Consider the following 24,326-nt stretch of genomic DNA (forward strand, 5'->3'; position numbering starts at 1 on the left):
AACGATCAGGTCAGGAAGTTGAAAAACAGAAGGGAGGGCTGACACAGAGAAACAAATTTTCCCTTTGCCTTTTAGTTTTCCCTTATGCAGTCCTGTTCCGATTCAACAGGGGAACGAAAAGGGGGGAAGAGAGCAGGCGGGGTCTTTGATGGAGCTAGTAGCGGAGTCAGAGTAACAGAGAGCAGTCAAACCCTCAGTCTGTGGAAATATGATGGAGGCCAGCGTTGTTTCCCAGGACAATAGGTGAGTTTATGAGGGGTCTGTGACAATGCAGCTAACTGAAAATACAGTGCAGAAACAGCAATCTGTCGAGGCAAGAATGTTGTAACTCACAGGGGGGAGGAGAAGTTGGTGGTCGAAAGTCTGACAGGCAGAGCAGGAAAAACAGATGTGATGACTCACTGACTAATATATAGGTCATTGCCTATACAGACATTTTGTAACATTTTGATTGCATGTTGTCTCATTGGGTTAGTTTACATACCTACATAATATACAGCTAGTGACAGACATGTAAATCAAAATAGAGAAATCTGTTTTCAGTTGTTTACAGAAGTGCTGACATATGGTGTTAGATTGTGTGGAAACCTGCGAGTGGTTGAAAGTTGTTACTTAGCTCTTGACAAAGGTTGATCAGACTATTAGAAGACATGAGAATTTTAAAGCTTATTTCATTATATATATATATACAACCAAGAGTTTGATGACAGATGACTTGTCACAGTTTAACTTTGTAACTTTTTTAACTTTGAAACTGTGTTTAACTGATGATGCTAAGCAACTGTAGGATCCCTTTGGCTGTCCAGTTTTGTGCATTTTATTTTCGGAGGTGCTTTTTTTAAACCTGTACTTGTGGCAGACTAGAAGTATAAAGTGATATGGTATAAGAATACCCCAGTAAAGTACAAGGACCTTAAAATTGTAAATAAGCACAGTACTTGAGTAAATGTACACGTTTAGTTTCATCCCACCACTGATCAAACTGATGTGTTTTTCCAAAGAATGCTCTTTGACCATTTGGAACCATATGAATGTATTATTTATAACATCTTCCCAAATAAAATTTTGTCTACAATATTCTAAACGGTATTAAAGATAATAGTTCAATAAATATGTACCAGGATGTTAGGGCTGCAACTGCAGCTTCTATTACTATGGCTGACTGAACAGTTATTCCACCCCTTTCCTATAAGCTGACATGACATTTGGGTTGTGACCTGTAATCATATATCTTCACTTTTGTTGGATATTTGTTCATGAGTGACCTCACTCAACAGTGTGAACAAAAGGAATTCAGTGTTTGGGGTAACTCATGTTATCCTCCATTTCTTTCACTTTAAAGGGTCAGTTTACCCAAATTACAACAACCCCCCCCCCAAATTTTACTTCCTTTTAGTGGTATCCATCCATACAGATAGTGTCAGTATTATTTGTTCGCGTATTCAACACTAAAATAGTTTAATAGTTTGACATGGTGATCTGTGGATATTTCAGAGATCAGAGACAGCAAACTGGGTTGGACGCAGTAATGGATCATTTAGAACTGGGGACAATAAAAAACAAAACAATCTTCATGACCAGTTCATCACTAAAGTTACATAATGAAATGTATTTTTTCAGTTTTTTTGTTTGGGTTCTCTGGTTCCCACAGTACAAAGACATGCAGTATGGGGTTAGGTTAATTGGTGAATTAAACATGCCTGTAGGTGTGAATGTGAGTGTGAATTTCTGTCTGTCTCCATGTATCAGCCTTGTGATATACCACTCTGAAGGCAGGGTGGTATATAAGAGGTGGGTGCATGAATGCTGTTACAGATTCAAATAGTTTAAGGTACCAAGAGAGTAAGTAGCACTTCACTGTCCTTTAATAATTAGCTGCTGCCAAATACTAATCTCAATTTTAAGTACAGTGAAAAAGAAGATGCTTGATGGGCATAAAGCATATTGTGTCATTCTGTTTGTGATGTAACACAAAGTTGCAAACAACTCAACCAATCTATTGTTTACATATGGCTAATTCAAGCTTACAAAAAGGGAAGTATGCTGTTGGAAGAACATTGCACCCCACTATAGTAAAGCTAAAATTGCACGGCCACATTGTTGTCTCATTAAGAGTCTATGCTGTATCTACAGCAAGGTCAGCATTTCGACACTATTATAGTATTTAGTACAGTGATGCTTGCACCTAAGTGTATGGTAAGATCAACACAGGCAGTTTTGCTATACGTCAGAGCTATTTTGAGTAAAACCACCAGACCACAAGAGCGGTGTGTCTTTGTCATTTGAAACCAAAGTAGAGCTGGCTGATTTCTGGGTTTTAGGTGACTAGTATTGCTGGCTGGTGATCTTCTCAACTGTTTCAGTTATTCCACATAATGAAACACACCTTGTGTCAGAAACCTCATGCAATAGTTTGTACTAGTTATTAAACCTAAATTAGACCTAAATCCTTGCCAGCATTTCTGTAGTCACAATAGGTAAGTGCCATTCTGGTGAGCAGATGCTTGTTTCTGGGGGCAAATTAAAGGGGCTTTTCCACTAGCACTACTTGACTCAACTTTACTGTGTATTCCATTAGGGATAGCAAGGGCATGGCCACTGGAGTGGCTGGAGGTGGAACTGGCTACCCCTAAAATCTGATCTGATCTGAAGGCAGGGTTGCCAACTCGTCAGTAAGGAAAGTAGCTATTGGCTGTCCTAAAAGTCGCTAGAAGTCGTCAAATGACGCCATTGCATAATTTGCATAATGTCCATGGCACATGCTGTAATTGTGATGGACGCTTTTGCCAACTTCAGAAATGGAAAGTAAGAGACAATTGTGATTCTTTATAAGAAATAAGAGACAGAATAAGGGACACTCAAAATATTTGTACTGTGCCATATAATGTAGCATGATGGCCTGCAGTTAATAAGTTCTCAGAAATAATTACATTTGTCTTGCTGTAAATGACTGAGGCTGTTTGAGTCAAATGCAATGATTTATTTTAGACAAAGAACATTTTACTTTTTTAAATTTAATTTTATTTTTTTATTATGCCATGCATCAGTACAGAACATTTTACATTTACATCTCACCTACAAGCCGGGGCGGGATCAGCCAGTGGCGGCTTCGCGCACGTGCAATTCACTTGCAGTCGTGACGCGGAGGTGTGAACATCTCCTGCTGTGATGCAGCTGGGAGGGACTGCTGCAAGAGGACTGGGCTGCCTGTGAGTGCTTTGGGATGGGGGAGGGGCCGGCGGCTGCAGCTGATGCGTGCAAGTTGAGAATTGTAAGAATGGTGCAGTACAGACACATCAGAGTCTCCAAAAGTCTCCAGTAACCAGAAAAAGTCGCCAGATTTGTCGCTAGTCGCTTTTAAAAAATGTGTCGCTAGAGGGGTCTGAATACTTGCTGAATATAATGACAAAGTTTCTAAGTTGGCAACACTGTCTGAAGGCTCCTTCAAATGCGGCCTTCTTTTCCAGGAAACAGGGGCTTCAAATCCTAAATAAAGGTGTCCTTTCGCAGCCCAACATATCCCAACATTCTTTACGAAAAGTGACCAAAAACGAACATAGTGGATATGAGTGGCAAGGCAGAGTGGCTAGTAAACTAACGTTAGCTAAAGTTTAGACTGTTGGCCAAAAGTAACGTCACACAATGAGAAACATTGCTCGCCGACACTAGTGGCAAATTATCTCATTTTGTACCAAAAAAATATAAATCAAGAACAATAAAATTTCTGGCTCCATCATTAGCAATTCATTTAATACAGCTGCGAAGATTGCTAGGCAAAAGAAATGGGGCTTCACGACTCAATGGTAGGGGCAGGAACAGTTGGTGATGCAATCAGGAAGTCCTCCGTAGACTAGACCGTCTCAGTGTACGTAGGCTACGAAGGCTGCGCCTTTGCAGACCGCGTCCTTCGAATGATTCAGTCCCTGAATTGGGACAGAACCTGCAATTCAGACTTGACTAAGTAGACCTGGTTGTATGGCGGTGCGGCAGAAGCACACAGAAGCCACTCCGGAAACAAATTGGTACTATTCTTGTCTTTAGCCTGACTCTCTAACGGCATATGGACATCGGAGCTACCGGTGTTCGTATATGTACCTCTGCCAGACACAAACTTCAGAAACAACACTAAGCTACTCTGCATGATGATTTGCTGGAGAAGCTACACGATCGACAGTCCCTCTGTAGAACATGGTGGGGATGGGGGGTGGGAGATGTGCTTTCCTCAGCCTTTGCAGAAAGTACAGGTGCTGTTGGGGACCTGCAATTGCTGCGGGAGCCAGACCTCCAGCCCTTGGCGTTGCCTGATGACAGTGGCTGGGGGAGGGGACGTCGCAAGCTGTAGATGAGAAAGCAGAAGCGTGGTAAGAGGGCAGGGGTCGGTGCTAGGCTAAAAACAAACCCTAGCCGGCCGTCTATCCCGTCCATCCTGCTCTCCAATGTCTGCTCCCTGGACATTAAATTGGATTACATCTGACTCCAGAAAACTATGTGGCGTGAGTCTGCTGCGTCTGTCTGTTTTCACAGAGATGTGGCTCAGCAACAAAGTTCTGGACACCACCATTCAGCTAGATGAACATTTTGAACACACTGACTGGCACATGTTCAGGGAAGCAGCAACTGACGCCGAATGCACTAACTTGGAGGAATACACGACATCAGTGACCAGCTATATCAGCAAATAAATTGATGACGTCACCGTCTCCAAGACCATCACCGCACGCTCTAACCAGAAGCCGTGGATGACTACAGAAGTGCGTGTGCTACTGAGGACCCGAGACTCTGCCTTCAGAGCAGGCGACAAGGCGGCCCTAAGACTCTACACAGAGTCAACCCGTGAAAGGCTGCTGCACCAGACAACATTCCTTGCAGGGTACTCAGAGCATGTGCAGACCAGCTGGCAGATGTTTTCACGGACATCTTTAACACCTCCCTGAACAGCACCACCACCACCATCATCCCCATGCCAAAGAAGTCTTCAGTGTGCTGCCTCGATGACTACAGCCCCATTGCACTTACACCCATCATCATGAAGTGCTTCAAAAGGCTCCTCATGAGGTGCATCAAGACCCTGCTGCCCCCCCTCACTGGACCCCTTGCAGTTTGCTTACTGCCCCAACCACTCAGCAGACAACGCCATCACCACCACCCTCCATCTGGCCCTCACCCACCTAGACAATAAAGACCCATATGTTCGAATGCTGTTCATAGCAGCAAGAACGGTGAGTCAGCATACAGAGAGGTGCAGCGGCTAACGGACTGGTGCAGAACCAACAACCTATCTCTGAATGTGGACGAAACAAAAGAGATGGTTGTTGACTTCAGAAGAGCACCAAACGACCACCCTAAGTTGAACATTGGTGGCTCCTCTGTGGAGATCATCAGGAGCACCAAGTTTCTTGGTGTTCACTTGGCGGAGAACCTCAACACCAGTTTCATAATGAACCATGTTCTACAGAGGGACTGTTGAGAGCATCCTGAGCAGCTGCATCAATGCCTGGTTTGGGAAATGCACTCTCTCGGATCGCAAGACCCTGCAGCGGATAGTGAGGACAGCTGAGAGGATCATCGGAATCTCTCTCCCCTCCAAAACGGACATTTACACCTAACGCTGCATCTGCAAAGCAACCAGCATTGTGGATGACCTCACACACCCCTCTTACACACTCTTTATCCTTCTGCCGTCTGGAAAATGGTACCGAAACATTCGGGCTGTTGCGACCACACTGAGCAATAGTTTCTTCCCCCATGCCATCAGACTCAACATTTAGAAACTGGACCGAAGGAACACATACACACATAGATATATACACGCACACACAACTGAGCATCCTCCATCCTCTCTCCATCCTTTTTTTTTTGCACGTTTATGCTGCTACTAATACACATTATATACTGTACATAGGCTGCTACTATGTTTACTTTTACACTTATGGTTACACTATTTCAGCTACTTGCATTGTACTCCAGTACTCTTTGCACTATCGTCACTAGCTTCACTTTTAAACAGAACTGTGTACTGGTCAGTGCTGCACTGTGATTTTACTGTGCCCCAGTAGCTCTGTGTTGTTCTGTGTCATCTTATGTAGCACCTTGGTCCTGGAGAAACGTTTCGTTTCACTATGTACTTGTACATGGCTGAAATGACAAACTCGACTTGACTTGACTACTCTTGGATGAGAAATTAAATGCTTTTCCACCTTTAAAAAACATGTCCAGATGAACAAACCTTGTTTTGATTGTGATCGCCTGAATGACTGAGAGCCTTCACAGACATATTGTATGTGATGTCTTTGATTATTATTGCTGCTGCATGAATGGGTGTGTTGCATTTTACTGCTATAGATGTTTAGGGTTGGGCTAATTTTACCTACTTCATATGCTATTAGGTAGTTTAATCTATAGTAAAGCATCAAATTGTATAAGATTATCATATCTTTCATTCCCAGCATTTCCAAGTAGTCCAGGAGGGTACTGTAGTTTATTTACCTTGTGAAGTAGGATAATTTTCACATCCATCCATCCATCTTCTATACCCGTTTTTTCCTGAAAGCCAGGGTCACAGGGATCTGCTGGAGCCTATCCCAGCTCTCTCTCGGGTGAAAGGCAGGGGTACACCCTGGACAGGTCACCAGTCCATCACAGGGCCACATAGAGACACACAAAGACAGACAACCTCACACACTCACACGGGCAATTTAGATTCACCACTCAACCTAACATGCATGTTTTTGGACTGTGGGAGTACCTGGAGTAAACCCACGCAAGCACGGGGAGAACATGCAAACTCCACACAGAAAGGCCAGGTTGCAAACCCATGACCTTCTTGCTGTGAGGCAACAGTGCTAACCACTCAGCCACCATGCTGCCCTAATTTTCACATATAAAGAGGAATATTTAATCCTTCTATTTGTCACAAATATTCAAAATCAACACATTTAGAGATGCCTAGTTTCTACTGGACAGGAAGGGGATGAAATTCTTCTTCTGAAAAGAAGCTAAAGCTATCAGACAAATGTTGAGGAGTTTAATAAGTTTGTACAATTTGTGGATGCCACATTGTTAAATATTTGATGTATATTGTTACACCTCACATACACCTTCAGCACTGATGTCACATAGGATTTAGATTTTACATATAAATGCATATTTTTACAGTTAATAAACATTAAACAATGAGTATGAAGACTTTAAATTTAGCATTACTTTGTGGAAATAAACCATCTTAGGCAACACTTTGGCACTTTAAGGTAAATACACTGTCAAGTGTTGCAATGTTCATCTTAGATATACACATTTGCAGATGCACACTGGGTGAACACACTTCCTTTTTTATTTTTACTCTCAATACACATACACCTTGCTCTTCCTTTCCTCTAGCTCCTCCTACTGGTCACCACTTTACAAGTGTAGTGTAGTGTGTAGTGTTTTCTTAGAAATATATGCTTATTCATCAAAATGAACCATATCTCAAAACTCTCAACATAAAACCCACACTAGGGCCAGCGCTTCTCTTTCAGTTTGAGAATACCACCTTTCCACATGAGTCAAAGCAGGACTGGCATAGTAGACTGACTTGTATGCACCATCAGCTTGTGTTTGGGTCAAGATCGCTCCGAGCCCTACTGGACTGGCATCGATGATTAACTGTGTGTTCTCCTCCCAGCTGTAATAAGCCATGGTTTGTGTAGTTCCCAGTGCCACCTTCAATGCCTTGAATGCAGCCTCTTGTTCCTTCCCCCATGATGTGTACGTCGACCACAATAATTTACCAAGCCAAGAAAGCTCCTCACCTCAGTGGCATTCTCTGTCTGTCGATTGTTTTGCGCTGCCTCCACTTTAGACTGTGCTGCCCCAACTCCCTTTTTTGAAAGCACATCCCATGAATTCCATCTACATCATCCTGAAGACACATTTGTCTTTGTTTAGTGTCTGTTTCAGCACTTGATGCAAGCATGCATCACACTCTTGCACAGTCTTCCCAAAGTCATCCAAGATGTTGTGGACTCCATCAGTGCCCTACAAAACTTGACAAATTATGTGTTGCTACATTTCAGGAGTGGAAGAGATGCCAAACATGAGACTTTTATATCTCAATAGACCAGAGTGTGTGTAACAAATGTGGTCAATGCTCATGATTCAGGTTCCAACTCAATTTGGTGATATCCCCATTTCAAGTCCAACGTGATAACCGCTCGGCACCTTTTATGTCCTCTAGAATTTCATTGATGGTGGGGATGGGGTATCGCTCACGCACAACAGCTTCATTGACTCTACGCATATCCACACCTTTCTTATGTACTACCACGAGTGGTGATACCCATGGAGTAGGTCCTTCTGCCTTCTCTTATGACATCCAATTGTTCGAGCTGCTGCAGTTTCTCCTCAACAGGAGACTACTCTAAACTGTCTGAGGCTTAGAGTAGTCTTCGTATTGGACAACAGGAACAGCACTGCTGTCAACATGTAGTTGTAGTTTTGAGTACCAACACAGATGTCTGTGCACCATTCACAACCAAAATGTCCGCTTTGATGCTCCTATTCCCTGCAACAGGACTAATGTCAGCAGTGAAATATCCTTCCACAGCCAGTGGTGTGTCTAATCCATAAGCATATAGGAAGTCTGGAGTGGCAGAGAAGTATGTTCGAGTGGTGCAGGACATGTATGAGAGCTGTAAGACAGTGATGAGGGTGCTGTAGGGGTGACAGAGGAGTTCAAGGTGGAGGTGGGACTGCACCAAGGATTGGCTTTGAGCCCCTTCTTGTTTGCTGTGGTGATGGACAGGCTGACAGATGAGGTTAGACAGGAATCTCTGTGGACCATGATGTTTGCAGATGACATTGTCATCTGTAGTGAGAGCAGGGAGCAGGTGGAGGAAAATCTAGAAAGGTAGAGGTTTGCTCTGGAAAGGAGAGGAATGAAGGTTAGCCACAGTAAAAAAGAGTATGTGTGTAAATGAGAGGGACTCAAGTAAAACAGTGAGGTTACAGGGAGTAGAGGTGAAGAAGGTGGAGGATTTTAAGTACCTAGGGTCAACAGTCCAGAGCAACAGAGAGGTTATCTCTGGGATGGACGAGGATGGATAGGATCAGGAATCAGTACATCAGAGGGACAGCTCATGTTAGATGTTTTGGAGAAAAAGCCAGGGAAGCCAGATTGAGATGGTTTGGACATGTTCAGAGGAGGGACAGTGAATACATTGGTAAAAGGATGCTGAAGAGCTGCCAGGAAGGAGGCCTAGAGGAAGACCAAAGAGGAGGTTCTTGGATGTAGTGAAGGAGGACATGAGGATAGTTGGTGTGGGTGAGGAGGATACAGAGGATAGGGTTAAATGGAGGCAGATGATTCGCTGTGGTGACCCCGGAAGGGAGCAGCTGAAAGGAAAAGAAGTATGTTTCAAAATTTCAGAACCTGAAGAACAATTCACATTAAAGTGTATTCATCCAAGATCTTTAATCCTCGTTGCCAGATGTAATATTCATCTTATCAGATATACACCTTTGCAGATGCACACTTACTTTAACTCTCTCAATACACATACACCTTGCTCTTGCTTTCCTCTAGCTCCACCTACTGGACAAGTGTAGTGTCAAATGAAGTGTTACCCAGTCTTATTATTCATATTTTACCGTAATGGTTACTGTTAACCTGTAAAATCAAGGACTGTTGTAAGAAATTTTACAACGTTTAACATGTTAATTCCGTATGCCACCCTTCTATTGTCTATGCCCCTATCTGGCCCCCTCAAGGAAAAAATCCTAGAACAGTACCTCATACCAGGTACTCTTTTAGTACCTCCTCAGCCAATGCTCCAAGCGAGTCGAGCCGATACTATAATGTGACGTCTACAGACTGTGGACCACTGATTACCCAGGGAGTGATGTCACTAGAGGAGTCATGAGCATGACGTCTGACACGGGTCCAACTATGTCTGACACAAGAATCAAACCTGCCATTATTAAAAACCTGCAACAGTGACAGTTTGTTTTTCCATTTTTATAGTCTTTAGTGAGGCAAATGGCTAACTCTACTCACAAAACACCAACATGGTCCTACGAGGAGGTGGAGACATTTCTGTGCTTGGTGGTGTCAAGGCAGTTTCGTGTTGCCATGCTATGACGGCTCCACCCACATTGAGGTGGAACTCAGTTGTAATGGGAAATGACCAAAACCTAGTAGAGCCGAGTAATGCTAGAATTATGTGATGGAAAATGGTCATAAACTGAGAAATTATATTAAAATGTCTCCACATTATTGTTTATGTTATGCCTTTTTTTCTTTACAGCCACACAAGCTCTGTGAAAGAGTCACTCGACACGCCATCTATCCAGTCATCTTGTCCACTCTCTCCACCTTCCTTGCCTTCCCACCCCCCAACACGGCCATGTCGACCCAAGCCACCAACTCCTACACTAAAATCCTCCCAGCTATCTTTGCGACCTCCTCTTCCTCCATCTACTCCCCCATCACTCCCTCCTCCTCTTCCTCCTGTCTCTAAACTGTTCCCTCCTCTCACCTCCAGTCCTGTTCCTCTCTTTCCTCCTCCCCTATCTCTACCACCTCCTCTCTCACCTACCCCAGTCTCTTCTCATCTGCTTTCCCTTCAACCAGCTGAATCTTCTGAGCTTTCTACTTCTCCTGCTCTTCATTCTCTTACTCTTCCATTATCTCCTACAGTCTCTTCCTCCTCTGGCTCCTCACCTCCAGCTCCACCTCACCTTGGTGTCCCACCATTCTCTCCAACTCCTTCATTGCCAAGTCCTCTGGATTGCCTAGTTGGGAGTGCTGCAGTATGGCAACCCAACAGCCTCAGCAACGACCAAATCAATAGTATATTGGAGAAAGAGGCAGCTGGGGTGAGACACACACACACACACACACACACACACACATTTATGCATAATTTGTGCCCCCAAGCTTTGAGCAATAGTCTTTGTATAACTATACATTAATAGTAACAATGGTACTATGATGCACTAGATGATAGTGGCATTTTTGCCATGAAAGCCGTCAAAACTTACTGAGTCACACTATTTAAATAATTTTACAATTCAGTCATTTCCTAGTTATGACACTGTTTCCTTAAAACATGTATGTAATTTGGTATTATTAAAGAGACAATAGTTGTTGACAGTTGAGAAACATATGAGTTTAGTAGTTGAGGTATAAACAGTTGTGTCCAGAGGAGCTGGTTAGTTAGTTGGTTAATTAGTTCAGCATTCTTAGTAATGAATATGGAGGATTGAGATGAGAGGATGCTTTGTCACACATTGTCTACACAGTCGGTGTAGTGGGAGTAGCAGGTAAAGGGAACAGCAGCAGGTTCAGTGCTCTGTCTTTTTACCGGATGAGCTCAGGCTTAAGTTTAAACTCAGACTTAAGGCTCAGTGTTAAGTGTAGGTCACTCACGTTTTGGCAGCTCAAGCTCAACAGAAACACTACAGCCACATAAAACAGAAGACAACAACCATGAAGTATAAAACAAAACGCTTTAGGTTGCAGTGTCATGTGTATAGCATGAATAAAATGCAGGGTGTCACACAATCTCTGTAGATTGCTGGAATGATCAAAGCACAAGCCTATGTGGTCAAATGCACATGAAGACAAATGAAAAAAACAGCTGAAATGGTACCATATTTGGACAATAAGGCAGTGTCAGAGAACGTTCCCATGGCGACCACTGAGCCAATCAGCAGCGAGCTTGTTGAACTTACACGCCCCCCTGAAGAAAGCGGCTAAAGCTACGACGATGCTTATACACAATTAAATCTACGTATAAAATGGCGGGCGTTGGCGATTTGTGTATGAGTAAAGCAACCTGTCAATCAAACAAGTCAATCATCCCCACGTAGGAGTGGAACGAGGCGACGTGGATGAAAGGCGGCACCTGATTGGTCAGTTATTTAACTTAATATCTTGTGTTACGAAGCAAATGTCGACATAATAAAATTAGGAATATTAATAGCGTGTTAAAACAAAGACGAAAAATCCACAATGATTACTGTGTCAACAATACTGACTTAGCTAGTAATTGGCGCTGATTTTTGAATGGATGTCATTGAGAGCCAGGGCTTATTGAAATCAGTGGCTACTTCCTATATGGCTTCAAACCCGGAAGCTGGTTTGCTGTGTCCACCCCTTCTACAGTCATTAGTTTGACATCAGTCCTCTAACCTCAGAGTCAATCTTCAGTTTAGCATGTATGTCCAAATTTCTATAGTCCTTCCTGGGAGTATAGCTATGAACTTATTCTCTAGGAAATTATAAGAAACTATTAGACTGGAAAAATAAACATTTCCAGATATTGACACATAATTGTGGCAGCTGCTGCACAAAAATATTAGTATCAGATTTTAAAACCTATACTGGTAAAACTTTAGTAGTAGTTGGGTTGTTTTTGCTGGTGCTCAACCTATGGTGTATATACATTGCAATAGATAAAATATATATACTGTATATTTCTGTGTTCATACTGTGTTTTTTAAAAACAATTGATTCAGCATTTTCCTATCCATTCTGACAGTGCTCATGTTGACATTTGCAGACTTTCCTGGTCCACAGCACAGAGGACAAGGGCATAACACTGTGTCTACGGCTGCCTGATGAACAGGGAACACCGCTCATATGCAATATAATGGTTAAACAACACAATACACGTATGTGACAGGTTCCGCTTTTGAGACCTGACTGTGTTTTCAGCTGTTCATATAAAATGTATGATTTGCATGGCAGAGCAGTTAATTGATTTAACTTTTCTGTCTCAGTGGTCCATTTAGAAGGTTCTTCTCTGGTTTTTAATGACATCTTCAAGCTTATCTCCTTCTACTGTGTCAGCAGGTAGCACACAATGTTCACACAAAAAAATCATGTTATATTATGGTTGTACTTATATAACCATTAGTTGTGTGCATACAGTATACACATGAGCAGGGCATGCACATTATCAAGTTTATATATACTAAAGCACACACATAGAGCTAACACATGTAATATACAGTACATCCCCGCCTTACACTGTGCACAAACAAACAGTAAGACTGTCCACATAAATGTAATGCTGGCTAAATGATTATACCAAATTAGGGACATCCTGGACGTCACACTGAGGTTACCCTGGGCCATTACCACAGCAAATACAAAAGAGGAGCTGGAAATCATCTCGGCTAAGGGCACAGGTAAATAAATATATATCATTAACGCACTGATCTTTTATATAAAATCATAAATACAGCATGAACAGACATCAGAAATTTATTGTATGCAATGTGTATCACATTTGTAGGGCTTCTATTCCTAAAGGAAACATTTTGACATTTTGGTATGGTCTTTGCAAGGAGTGAATATAAAATCATCTGTATCAAGATCATGTTCCAATCGGTTTCCATTTAATACACTTCTTGGTCAAAAACACAAAAGAATCCCAGCACTTTTTGAAAAAGAATAAATAAATAAATCTGCCACATGTCAAGACACTTTGCTTAGTTATCATGGAGTTCACAGAATATGGCTAATAAAAAAATCAGACCTCCTGCCTAGAATTTCTTTCCAATTTCTGCAATGCCATCATCAATCCCTGCATAATTAAAGAATGCTTATAATAAGTGAGATATATAATTGCAGGAAAATAAAACATACACAACAGAAAACAGAAGGAAAAGTTAATTGAGCACAAAAGCAACATTTTCTGAACTGATGTAATTTATTGCAGATTTTTGGACATCTGATCTGAACCACCAGGCAAAAAACCAGGACCTGGTTCTTAACAGACCATATCTGTATATCAACCCAATCACTGTGGAAAAGAGCCCTGACAAAGATGCAATCCCCTCCTCTATCACAACCAATCTAAACATTATATCCCCAAACATCACCTCCTCCCTGCAGAATGGAGAAGCCTCACAGAAGGGTAATCCAGAGGTCAAAAGTCAGAAAAAGACCATTTCCAGCAATGAGATTAAATACAAACGCCCCCCACCCCGACCACCAAGCCTGAGTTCAGGGTCTGGGATGGGCCTCCTGTTCTCCCCCCCGCCCTTGCTTCACACTTCAATGTTTCTAACTTCAGCAGCTGAGAAAAAAGAGGAAGGAAAAAGAGTAGGAGGGGAGAGAGAGGAGAGGAAGTCCACATCACCTCTTCCATCAAGGCCTCCTGCTCCCCCTCTGCCTCCTGCTCCTCTCCGCCGCACCTCCTCCAGAAAAAGCACTGACCGAGAGGTAGAAGAAGGTGTGGAGATGGAGAAGCGACAAATTCCTACAAAGAAAACTGAGAGAGAGGGAGCGGGAGACAGAGGAAATGACGAAACAGGAAGTAAATCAGGTCTCTTAAGTGAGGGAGTTAAGCAAGAGAACAGCAGCCAACAGCAAGAGGAGGAGGTGAAAAGGGACAGAGAAAAGAAAGAGAGGGAGAACGAGAAGGAAGAAAGAGAAGTGATGATGGATAAAGAGGACGAGAAACAAAAATCCAGCTCCCAATGTCCACCTTTAGTGAATAGACCGGGCCGTCCAGTCCCTCCACCAAGAAGGAAACCATGTTTCCCAGACAAACCTGTGTCACCAAACCAGGCTGATGAAGAATTAGTCAATCAGACTGCTGGGAAAAGAGTACCCCTTCCCTCCCCACCACGGAGGGCTGATGTGTCTCTGTACTCACCACAAGGGGGTGCTGTGCTGGTAACAGACCCTGACTCCTGTTCTACCAGCAGCACAGAAGAAGAAGCAGAACTGAACCAGGAACAGGAGCAAAACCACAAGTACGTTTGGACTGGCTTGTATCAACAGCATGGCTTTATTAATAGAAGCAGATATGGGTTTGCTGTTTTGCTGCTAATTTTTCCCCATGGCCTCTCTTGGTATTGCAAGAGAAACATCCTCCTGCGACGCAAAAAGCAGTTTCCCACAGTGATAATAAGTGACCACTCCTCTCCGATCAAGATCAGTTAATACTATGTTATGAATTTTTAATCCACAAAATATATTTGTGAAACTTTCCCAGCACTGACAAAAGTGAGTGGCACCATCCCAATGTAAAGTCAATGGGCCAACAGTGACCCAAAGCAACAATGCACATTTGCAGTAGTCCACATATTGCAGAATTAAACTTAGACGTTAGAAAATGTTTCTAGTGGCACTTAAAAACCCCCAAATAAAACTTTTAAACAAGGGCCTCTTGGATTCAGACAAAATAAAGCAGCTTCTCATTTTGAGTGGATTTACCTGCTGAAATACAGTAGCACTTGTAGACTGGTAAATTTGAATGGCTTTATGAATTGACTGACTCTATTTGGACATACATAAATGGACTATAACATGCAACTGATAGCTACATGTTCCAGGTAGTCAACATCCATGTTAATGATGTAGAAATAAAGAAACAGCTGAGGACCCAAATGGAGACAGAAGACGTACAGACTGACAGATGTGGTAAAATAGTTTATTAAACAATATGAGAGAAATGAGACTTGCTGTCAGTCCAAGGCTAACAAAACTTAGTAAAAAGAAATAGAGGCAAAGAGAGAGTGCAAACCAGTCCAAACCAAGCAGTAAGTCCAGGTAGTAAACCAACAGGGGGCAAAGTCCCAACATGGGGGACATAGGAAGATTATGGACACAGGTGGCTGGAGTGGTTAGACTATGGAGATGATATATATAGAGAACAAAGGGAACAGGAAATGGGAAACGTATCAGGGAATAGAGTCAGGTGACCATCTTATATTATAGTTCCTATAAGAATAACTGATGTACATCATTCTAATGATGACATTAGTAAACTGCCTTTGACTAGCACAGAGAGCTCCAGTAGTTTTATTTAATGTGTCACTGCATGTACCGGTCTAACGAGTGCATAGCACTAAAATGAAGTCTTGTTTTTATAAATCATGCTACTATGTAGATGCACAGACGGTGTATTGAGATGAAGAAGGGTTCCAGACCAAATCTCTCTTGATCAGAGGAGGACAGTTATACACTAAATCACACAAGAGGAGAACTGTATACTCAGCTTTTTGATGTTTTTGATGAACTGACTGTTACCAGCAACAACACCTGTTTTCCTGCATTTGCTGCAATAGTTACTTAGATTCACCAGATTATTTTGAAGTAGTTAAGTAAAGTGTTGAACTTAGGACAAGCATGTCGCAATTTCCCTGCAATTTCCCCGTACAGAAGTTGTCATGTCATACACAAAAACCTTACACGTTTGACATTTATCACAAACACTGTGGTGGCATTTAGACATTTAGAAGATGAAACAAACAAAGACTTTGTGTGTATTTCTTTCCAGTTACCCGGCAGGTAGCTGTAGCCCCAAGGCATCAGTGAGGAGAACACCTACTGTTATGTTGGATAGAGCCCGATACCGCCTGTCCTCTGTCCTCACTGGCCTCATCAGCCATGACCGCCGCCTCACACAGCGCATAGTAGAACTGGCCAGGGACCCCCTGACCTACTTTGGTAACCTGGTGAGGAAAGGGAAAAAGATCATCATCTATATTGCACTCTCAATTCAACAGCCAGCAGATACACTTTGATTTCTCTTGATACCAACATCAACCAAAGGTCTATTTGTATTTAGGTGAAAGAGCACCGTGCTTTCACCCTGGAGACCATGTCAAACCACTCCTCCTCCACAGAGCTTTTACAAGAGATCAGACAGATGATGACTCAGCTGAAGAGTTACCTACTCCAGAGTGCAGAGCTGCAAGCCATGCTGGAGCTACAACATCAGTATGGCCAAGACAAGCTTGGTAACTTTACCAACACTGGATGATTTTATTTATTAATTGAATTCTTAAAATGTGTGACTGTCTGTATAGGCAGAATTCTGTAATACTGGTAATTACTTTGTGTATTTTACTCATTCTACAACACAGTCTGTGAAAATGGTTGAAAGGATACTACTGAGTTGAGTTATGTAGGATTCTGCATTTTTGTCCTATGCTGACCTTTGACCTGTGCTTTCCATTTTCATCTCTTGGTTGTGAGTCCCACTGTTTCATGGGAGTGCAACACTACAATTGCTATAGACTAACTTTAAAGAGACCCTAACACTAAAAGAGCTTGAATGACTGGTTTAATTGAAATTTATTTCCCCTTTTATATATCACAACAATGAATGAAGTTTGTTTCTGGAAATCTAGAAACATATTTATGTTTCATGCATATGTGTCCATGTACTGTAGAGAACATAGTGGAAGCTGCTCTGTGTAAGAGTGTACTGAAGCCTCTAAGGGAGCCAATATACCACTGTCTGGAGAAACTGCACAACAAGAGCGGCGGCCTGAAACAACTGACACAGAACCAGGTACTACTGAACATCTGAGAACCTTTACAATGGTGACACTAATAGCAGGGAATAAAAAGTGATAGGAGTCTAGGAGTTCATTTGCAAAAAGAGTTTAGTTCTTTTGATTAAATAAAAAACCAAACAAAATACAGGCAAAGTATGGCATTCATTTACTGAAAAAAACTACTACAGAACCCTGAGCATGAATGTTGCAGTTTTGCTTTAAATTGTTTTTTGGCAGACCTCAGCTGACTTGTTTAAAGAGCTAGAGATAAGCCTCCTTTTAAACTGCCTCATTTGGAGCCTAAAGTTTACCACAACTTTTGTCCAGAATCAGGTTCTCTGGCAACAGCAGTGAACAGGAAACAAATACTGCAAATAATTTACTCCATTAAGTATTCACTGTAATTCAGTAGCCTGTGTTAGTGTTACTCCTCTTCCCTTACCGCCATAGCCTTTGTGTTTTTTCACCACATTACATGAATAGGTTTCCAGTTTCTTTTTGTTTGTTTGTTTTTTTTTACCCTGAAGGAGATCAGAGGCTCCTTGGTTTTCCAATGTTACCCCTCCAATCATGATCTAAGGGTAAAATTATACTGAAAATCACTCATTCAGATTGCTGAGGCTGACGGTGTGTATTGATGTGTGTCAGTCTGTTGTACTAGGCAGCACCACCACAGCATTAGGAGTAACAACAGCTGTCCCTGAGGTCTCTGCTTTGGAGAAGATCAGCACCAAATTGAACAAACTCCACCTGGAGTACTCTCCTCAGAAAAAGATTGAGCTGCTGCTGAAGGCCTGCAAGATCATCTATGATGCCATGTCTGTCAGCTGTCCAGGTCAGGACCCCGATAACTGCCCTAACCTCTGAGCAAAACTGACGTTCTAATATCCCTATCGCAAAATTAAACACAAAGTAATTCCACTATACCTCACCAGGAGACAAGTATGTTGTTTTTATTTCCTGTTTGTGTTTCATGATTGTTTTTAGAGAACTTTATTCCATGTTTTAAGAAAGTGCTTAATTTCCATCAATACATTTTGCTTACTTGCATTCATCAAGCTTTAATAGGTATGCTTTTGTGCCCAAATCAATTTAGTCCTTCTCTGGCTCAGATGCTAACGTCCTACCAACTCTGCAAACACATGAATGAATCAGAAATAATGCAGCTTTTTAATTCTTAATATATATAGTTTTTGAAGTTGTGAGCTGGACTTTATTGAAGATTATCCATCCATCCATTATTTATACCCACTTATTTAGGGTCACAGGGATCTGCTGGAGCCAATCCCAGCTCAATTTGGGTGAAAGGCAGGGGTACACCCTGGACAGGTCACTAGTCCATTGCAGGGCTATTGAAGATTATCTATGATGTTTCTGGGCCAGCAGGCATCATGTTAACTGTAGGGATGAAAATTCAGTGAGCTATTATCTGATGGCCACAGTGGCTTCCGGCTCATCCAGAAGCTGACCTCCACCAACAGTCAGATTCTGTTCTTAACAATTCTCCACTAGTTATATCAATACTACAAACTGCGCAAAACATCAGCTGTCTACTGTTTTTAGACTCACTTGATCCCAGCCTGCATATACAGTACAGTACAAACAAATTACATAACAGATTACATAACATGAATAACTATATAAACTTGTCCAGATCAAATCAAAATGGGTTTCCTGTCTGGTCTTTACCCTGTTTATTTGTGCGTACATGTGTGTGCGTGTGCGTGTGTGCGTGTGTGTGTGTGTGTGTTTGTGTGTGTGTGTGTTTGTGTGTGCGCATCTGTGTTTAGGACGGGCCCATGGCGCTGATGACTTCCTGCCTGTAATGATGTATGTCCTGGCAAGATCTAATCTGTCTGCATTGCAGCTGGATGTTGAATATATGATGGAGCTGATGGACCCATCACTAACACTAGGAGAAGGTTATACAAATACATTTATCTATATCTATATCTATATAGATATAGATATATATACATACAGTGTATACAGTGAACTTTTAATTTTTTTCCTTTTGATGTCTGTGTGTTTAATATTGGTCATACCTGTGTGTGTGTGTGTGTGTGTGTGTGTGTGCGTGTGTGTGTGTGCGCGTGTGTGTTTGTGTGCGTGTGTGTGTGTGTGAAGGTTCCTATTATCTGACCACCACCTATGGTGCGCTGGAGCACATTAAGGGTTTTGACCAGCATAAGTCAACAACACGGCAGCTCAGCAGAGAGGTTCAGGACTCCATCCACCGCTGGGAGAGACGACGCACACTCAACCAGGAGCGAATGGCCCAAGGATCTGTTCGGGTACACACACATATTTAGATACATAGAAAGCATCACCTTCAACTTTACATTGCAAGATCTGGAGAGGTGAGAATGAGTCACATGATGAAAGAGAGGATTTGTATTTCTACACTGGCTCAAACACAATATGATTAAATGTTCATTAATAAATATTTACACATAAACAAACAAAAAACACATTGATAATGCACTGTACTGTGCGCCAATTTTAAAAAAGATTATGGAAAACAAAAAGGCACAGACACTCACATTAAGACATAAGCTGACATCTCTATATAGTTAGACTTGTTTAACTTCTTTGTGTTTTCTTCTGTGCATGTTGTACAGGACTTTCTGACAGTATGTTGTCCTGAGATTGGAATCAACCCAAAAACCCTGGGTGTCCTCCCCACCACGACAATCCAAGAGCTGGCTGAGCAGTGTGCTGCACGCTTTGAACAAGGTGAATGTCAGCACTGGATTTGTGCGCATGATTTTATTCACCACATTTCATTTACTAATATCACAGCCATTGTCCTGGGACAGGCAGGCATACACCCTGAATGTTGTTACTATAATAACTGGGGATGTTTTTCCTAGTGTGTAACAAAATGGCTTGCAAAGATTGAAACAAGCAGAATTATTCTAACCATAATATTTGTGCTATAAACAGTCACATCCATCCATCCATCCATCCATCCATCCATCCATCATCTATACCCGCTTATTCCTTAACCAGGGTCACAGGGATCTGCTGGAGCCTATCCCAGCTCTCTTTGAGTGAAAAGCAGGGGTACACCCTGGACAGGTCACCAGTCTATTACAGTAAACAGTCACATTTACCCTATTCTTGGTTTAAGAATAGGGTAAAAAGGTATAATAATGTAGCATAGTGTTTTTACATGCACATACATACAGACATCAAGTATTGAATAACTATGTAATCCTAATTTAAGATACATTTCATAATCTATGATTTGTCCTTCTAGAGGTGGAGAGGAATGTGCTCAGTTTGACCACATGTTTAAAGTTCTGTGGTCTGTGTCTTTGGAACATGATGTGCAGCAATTCTTCATTCTCCTTCTTGTTGTTGGTGTTAACAACAAGTTATCTGATACTCTTACGCTTGTTTGCCTGTGATTTACATTCTAAAAATCAGAGTTCACTGCAAAACTAAAATTAAGAGTCAAAGCTTCTGTCAGGGAACAGGTTCCTCCAGGTGGGTTATGATGGTGAGCTATTACCCAAGTGGCACTTGCTGCCTACATTGCAATATAAAGAATGTTGGCTCTGGCGCCTGCCAAAGGTCTAAATGTATATTTTTGTGGTTTTTGTTGCTGTAGTTTTTCTATTTAAATTCATTTTCTTGGGACTGAAAAGCACATTGATAGCTGCTGTACCAGTGTTACGTTCATTTTGTGTCCAACATACTTGGCCAATAAGGCTGTTTTGATTCTCAAAGAGATGATTTTGACCACTGTTTCACTGCTTGCTGTTTCGTAACACAAGCATGGATGTCTGAGCCTGCTATATTTGGTTCCATCATGCTTGTACTGTGACCTGTAATAACCTAAAAATCCTGGTTAAAGCCAAAGATGCTGTACAGATGAATCATTGCTTGTCAAGAAATAATTACAACTTGTATTCTGTTGTAAAGCCAGAAGTGCACAAAATACAACATGTTAATTAGTGAGCTGTAGAGGTACATAAAGTATATTTTTAATATTGGAGAGAGCCAGATTAGCTCTTTCCTTTTGTTTCTACTCTTAAGCTACACTAACCACATCCTGACTCCAGCTCAGTACTTACACACAAAATTAATATTGTTCTCCTTGTTGAACTCCCAGAAAGAAGAGCTTCCTGGCATTGTTGTCAAGCAAAGCCTGCAGTCTTAGCTAGACTATTCAGAGTCCTAAAATGAATGTTTATTTGACGGCTAATTGTTAATGTTACTGCTAATAATCTGTTTTAGAAACAAGGTTGGCTAGTGTCATGAATGTGTTCCTTGTGTAGTACAGTGTTACAGCAATTTTACAATTATGTTATCATCACACTATTGTTGCAGTAATCTCTTGGTAACATTGTTACCTCCTTGTCTGTATCCTAGAATCCTACACACTCACTGTGTATATGAATGGTGTTCATCAGCCCCTGGCTTCCACTGAGCTGGCACTCAATGTTAAGAACAGCTGCGAACCTGGAACCTATGACTTTGTATATCACCCAGTGGACCAACCCAACAACCAGCCTGGCCGCAGCTGCCCAAGTGTCCCGCCCCCGGCTCCACCTGCAGAAAGCTTCTCCCCAGCTGACCTAGCAGCTGTCGATGCTTTGGAGTCAGCAGCAGCAGACGACAGCCTGATTAGCTTGTAACAACACAATATCGCTACATTGTAAGTCCATCGCTGTGGCGACAGTGTTACCACAGAAACTTTATCAACAATATACTGATTCATAAGAGGAGGGGAATGTATTGAAGGATAATGTTCTGGCCTCACCAGAAATATTAATCTATCAGACTTATATGAACAATATGACTGGTTAGTGCATGATTGCTAATTTTTTGACTGTGTGTGAAACATGTATTATATGGTATGACTCTCTTTCTCTCTTGACTTGATAATTTTATGTGATGTTAAGTCGCTGACTTGTTTGGTGCCACATGCTACATGCAAAGAGAGCAATGACCAAATAAAATTAGATGAAAAGATAAAAAAGAGGGTCTGGAACCCGAAGGAGTGTGGCAGGTTATGGTTTTATATAATGAAAAATACATGTAACTCTGAAATGCACATACATAAAAACATTTATACTGCTAAATACTTGATGCTCCGATCTTTCATGCCCACAATCTCTGCTCCAAACAGTTGTAAACTGTAAATTACTGAGCACTTGGTTCAGGATTATATTACCAGGATGAATCTGGATTTTTCTACATTTAAGTACACAGCATTTAGATTGTTACTTTATGAACACAGATGCTAAAACACTTGTTTAAGGAGAGAAAGGTTCTCCCTATCTATTCTCTATCCTTAATCCAGCTCAGGGCTGCAAGGGCTGGACCCAATCCCAGCTAACATTTAGCAATAGGCAGGGTACACCCTGGACAGATCAAAAGTCTGTCGCAGAGCTGACACATAGAGACAGACACTCACGTTCATACCTACAGTCAATTTAGAGTCACCAATTAATCAAACCCCAAACTCCATGTTTGAACATGCAGACTCCACAAAGAAAGGCCCTAGGTTTGAACAGGATTCAAACCCAGAACCTTCTTGCTGTGTCGAAACTGTGCTAAGCAAAACACCACTATGGCACTCAGCTATTTGGACCAAAACCTTTATTTTCTTCTATGTATTAATCCAAACTGTATTGTAAATAAACTGTTTTTTACAGTTTACAGATGCTGTTTCCTGTTTGCATCAACATTTTTAAACTCAAGAAGTTACATACATATCATCATATATTAGTGAATTTATGAATTCCAGCAGTTTTCAAAATTATGTATTTTTTATTAAATTAGCAATAGCTTTTGTTCAGACCCATCACCATCATTTATTTATAGTGAAAATTCTGTTAAATAGTGAAAATGAAATGTGTCACTGCTGTAAAACATGGTAAAATATAAAAACTTTTTAATGTGCAGTTTTTAAAAAAAACTATAGCATTAGACATTAAATGGGAGTCATCTATAATTAATTATGTCAGGATTGTCAGGACAGTTTGATGCTATTTTGGTTTCTGCATCAGAGAAAAGGATCCTCTCTCTGCTTCTGTCAGTGCTCAGTGGATCCAGGTGTAGGTCATCAAACATAACAAATTTGTGGTGGGGGGCTGAGGGACTGTTGTTTGGTTCATACACATGGGGAAATCATGGAAAGCAGCCAGAAAGGAACTACTGTATGTTCATATTCATATATAAACACATTAATAACAATAGTTAGTTTCAAGCACACTAACCCCTAACCCTCTGAAAGTTAGTATATTTATCTGTTCTGAAAAATTCAGAACTGCATCACCATCTACTGTATATCATGCCGCAGTAGAAGATATTAATAGTCCAATGGTGTCAACAAGCTTTGCCCTCTGTTTAGAAGCCATCAAGCACTGTGGTTCACTCACACTTCACAATTTGACTGGTTTAATACCATGTCCAACTGATGAACACATAAACAATGCAGTGATGAGAAAACGGGTATTGTGCGGTGACTCAGGCTTTGTGTCTGAAGCTTGTTATCCTGTGTAGATGTTGCTGCAGAACCATTGCTGCTTCCTGTCTGTAGGTCATTATTTCCAACAAGAAGCATAACAAGGTCCTTAAATGGTAACAAGCTTCCTGTATGCTAAAAACACAGCAGAATGTCCACCGTTGCTTCTTTTGTCTTGCTTCCATTCATGATCCAAGGTCAAAGTATCAAACATAGTTTCAGTGGATGCAGCCAGTTGTTTTATCACTTCCAGTAACAATTATGTTTGGAGATGGAAGGCTTCTCCGTTGTGACATACTAATAAGGTATCTCTAGCAGCTATGGTTGACTCTCCCATTAAAAAAAACTGCCAGCAAACGCTCACAGTATTTTAAAACAGGTCAACCACACAGTGTTTGTAAAACCTATTTGTCTAGGAAATGTTTACTAACCACAATAGTCCAGCCTTTCCCAGGTGGAGAGGTTATTTGTTGTCCAAATTTATTTAAATGTTATCTTTGTTATGAATTTCCAAATATAGGCATATTAAAGGTTCAATGTGTAATATTTAGATTTATCTATT

The 24,326-nt window shown here is 41.4% G+C and overlaps 1 protein-coding gene across 1 annotated transcript; it reads left to right on the forward strand.

The window, feature by feature from the left end:
* On the forward strand, positions 1-22,378 carry rin3 (Ras and Rab interactor 3). The gene is made up of 14 exons (XM_026301861.2): positions 1-243; positions 10,284-10,854; positions 12,543-12,654; positions 12,763-12,835; positions 13,082-13,173; positions 13,707-14,748; positions 16,278-16,455; positions 16,569-16,740; positions 17,176-17,297; positions 17,932-18,118; positions 19,074-19,205; positions 19,411-19,577; positions 19,905-20,019; positions 21,664-22,378. The coding sequence occupies exons 1-14, from the start codon at positions 209-211 to the stop codon at positions 21,927-21,929; spliced, it is 3,264 nt and encodes a 1,087-aa protein (XP_026157646.1). The 5' UTR covers positions 1-208; the 3' UTR covers positions 21,930-22,378.
* The last annotated feature ends 1,948 nt before the right edge of the window (positions 22,379-24,326 follow it).

This window comes from Mastacembelus armatus, chromosome 22 (assembly GCF_900324485.2).
Source record: "Mastacembelus armatus chromosome 22, fMasArm1.2, whole genome shotgun sequence".
Lineage (NCBI taxonomy): Eukaryota > Metazoa > Chordata > Actinopteri > Synbranchiformes > Mastacembelidae > Mastacembelus > Mastacembelus armatus.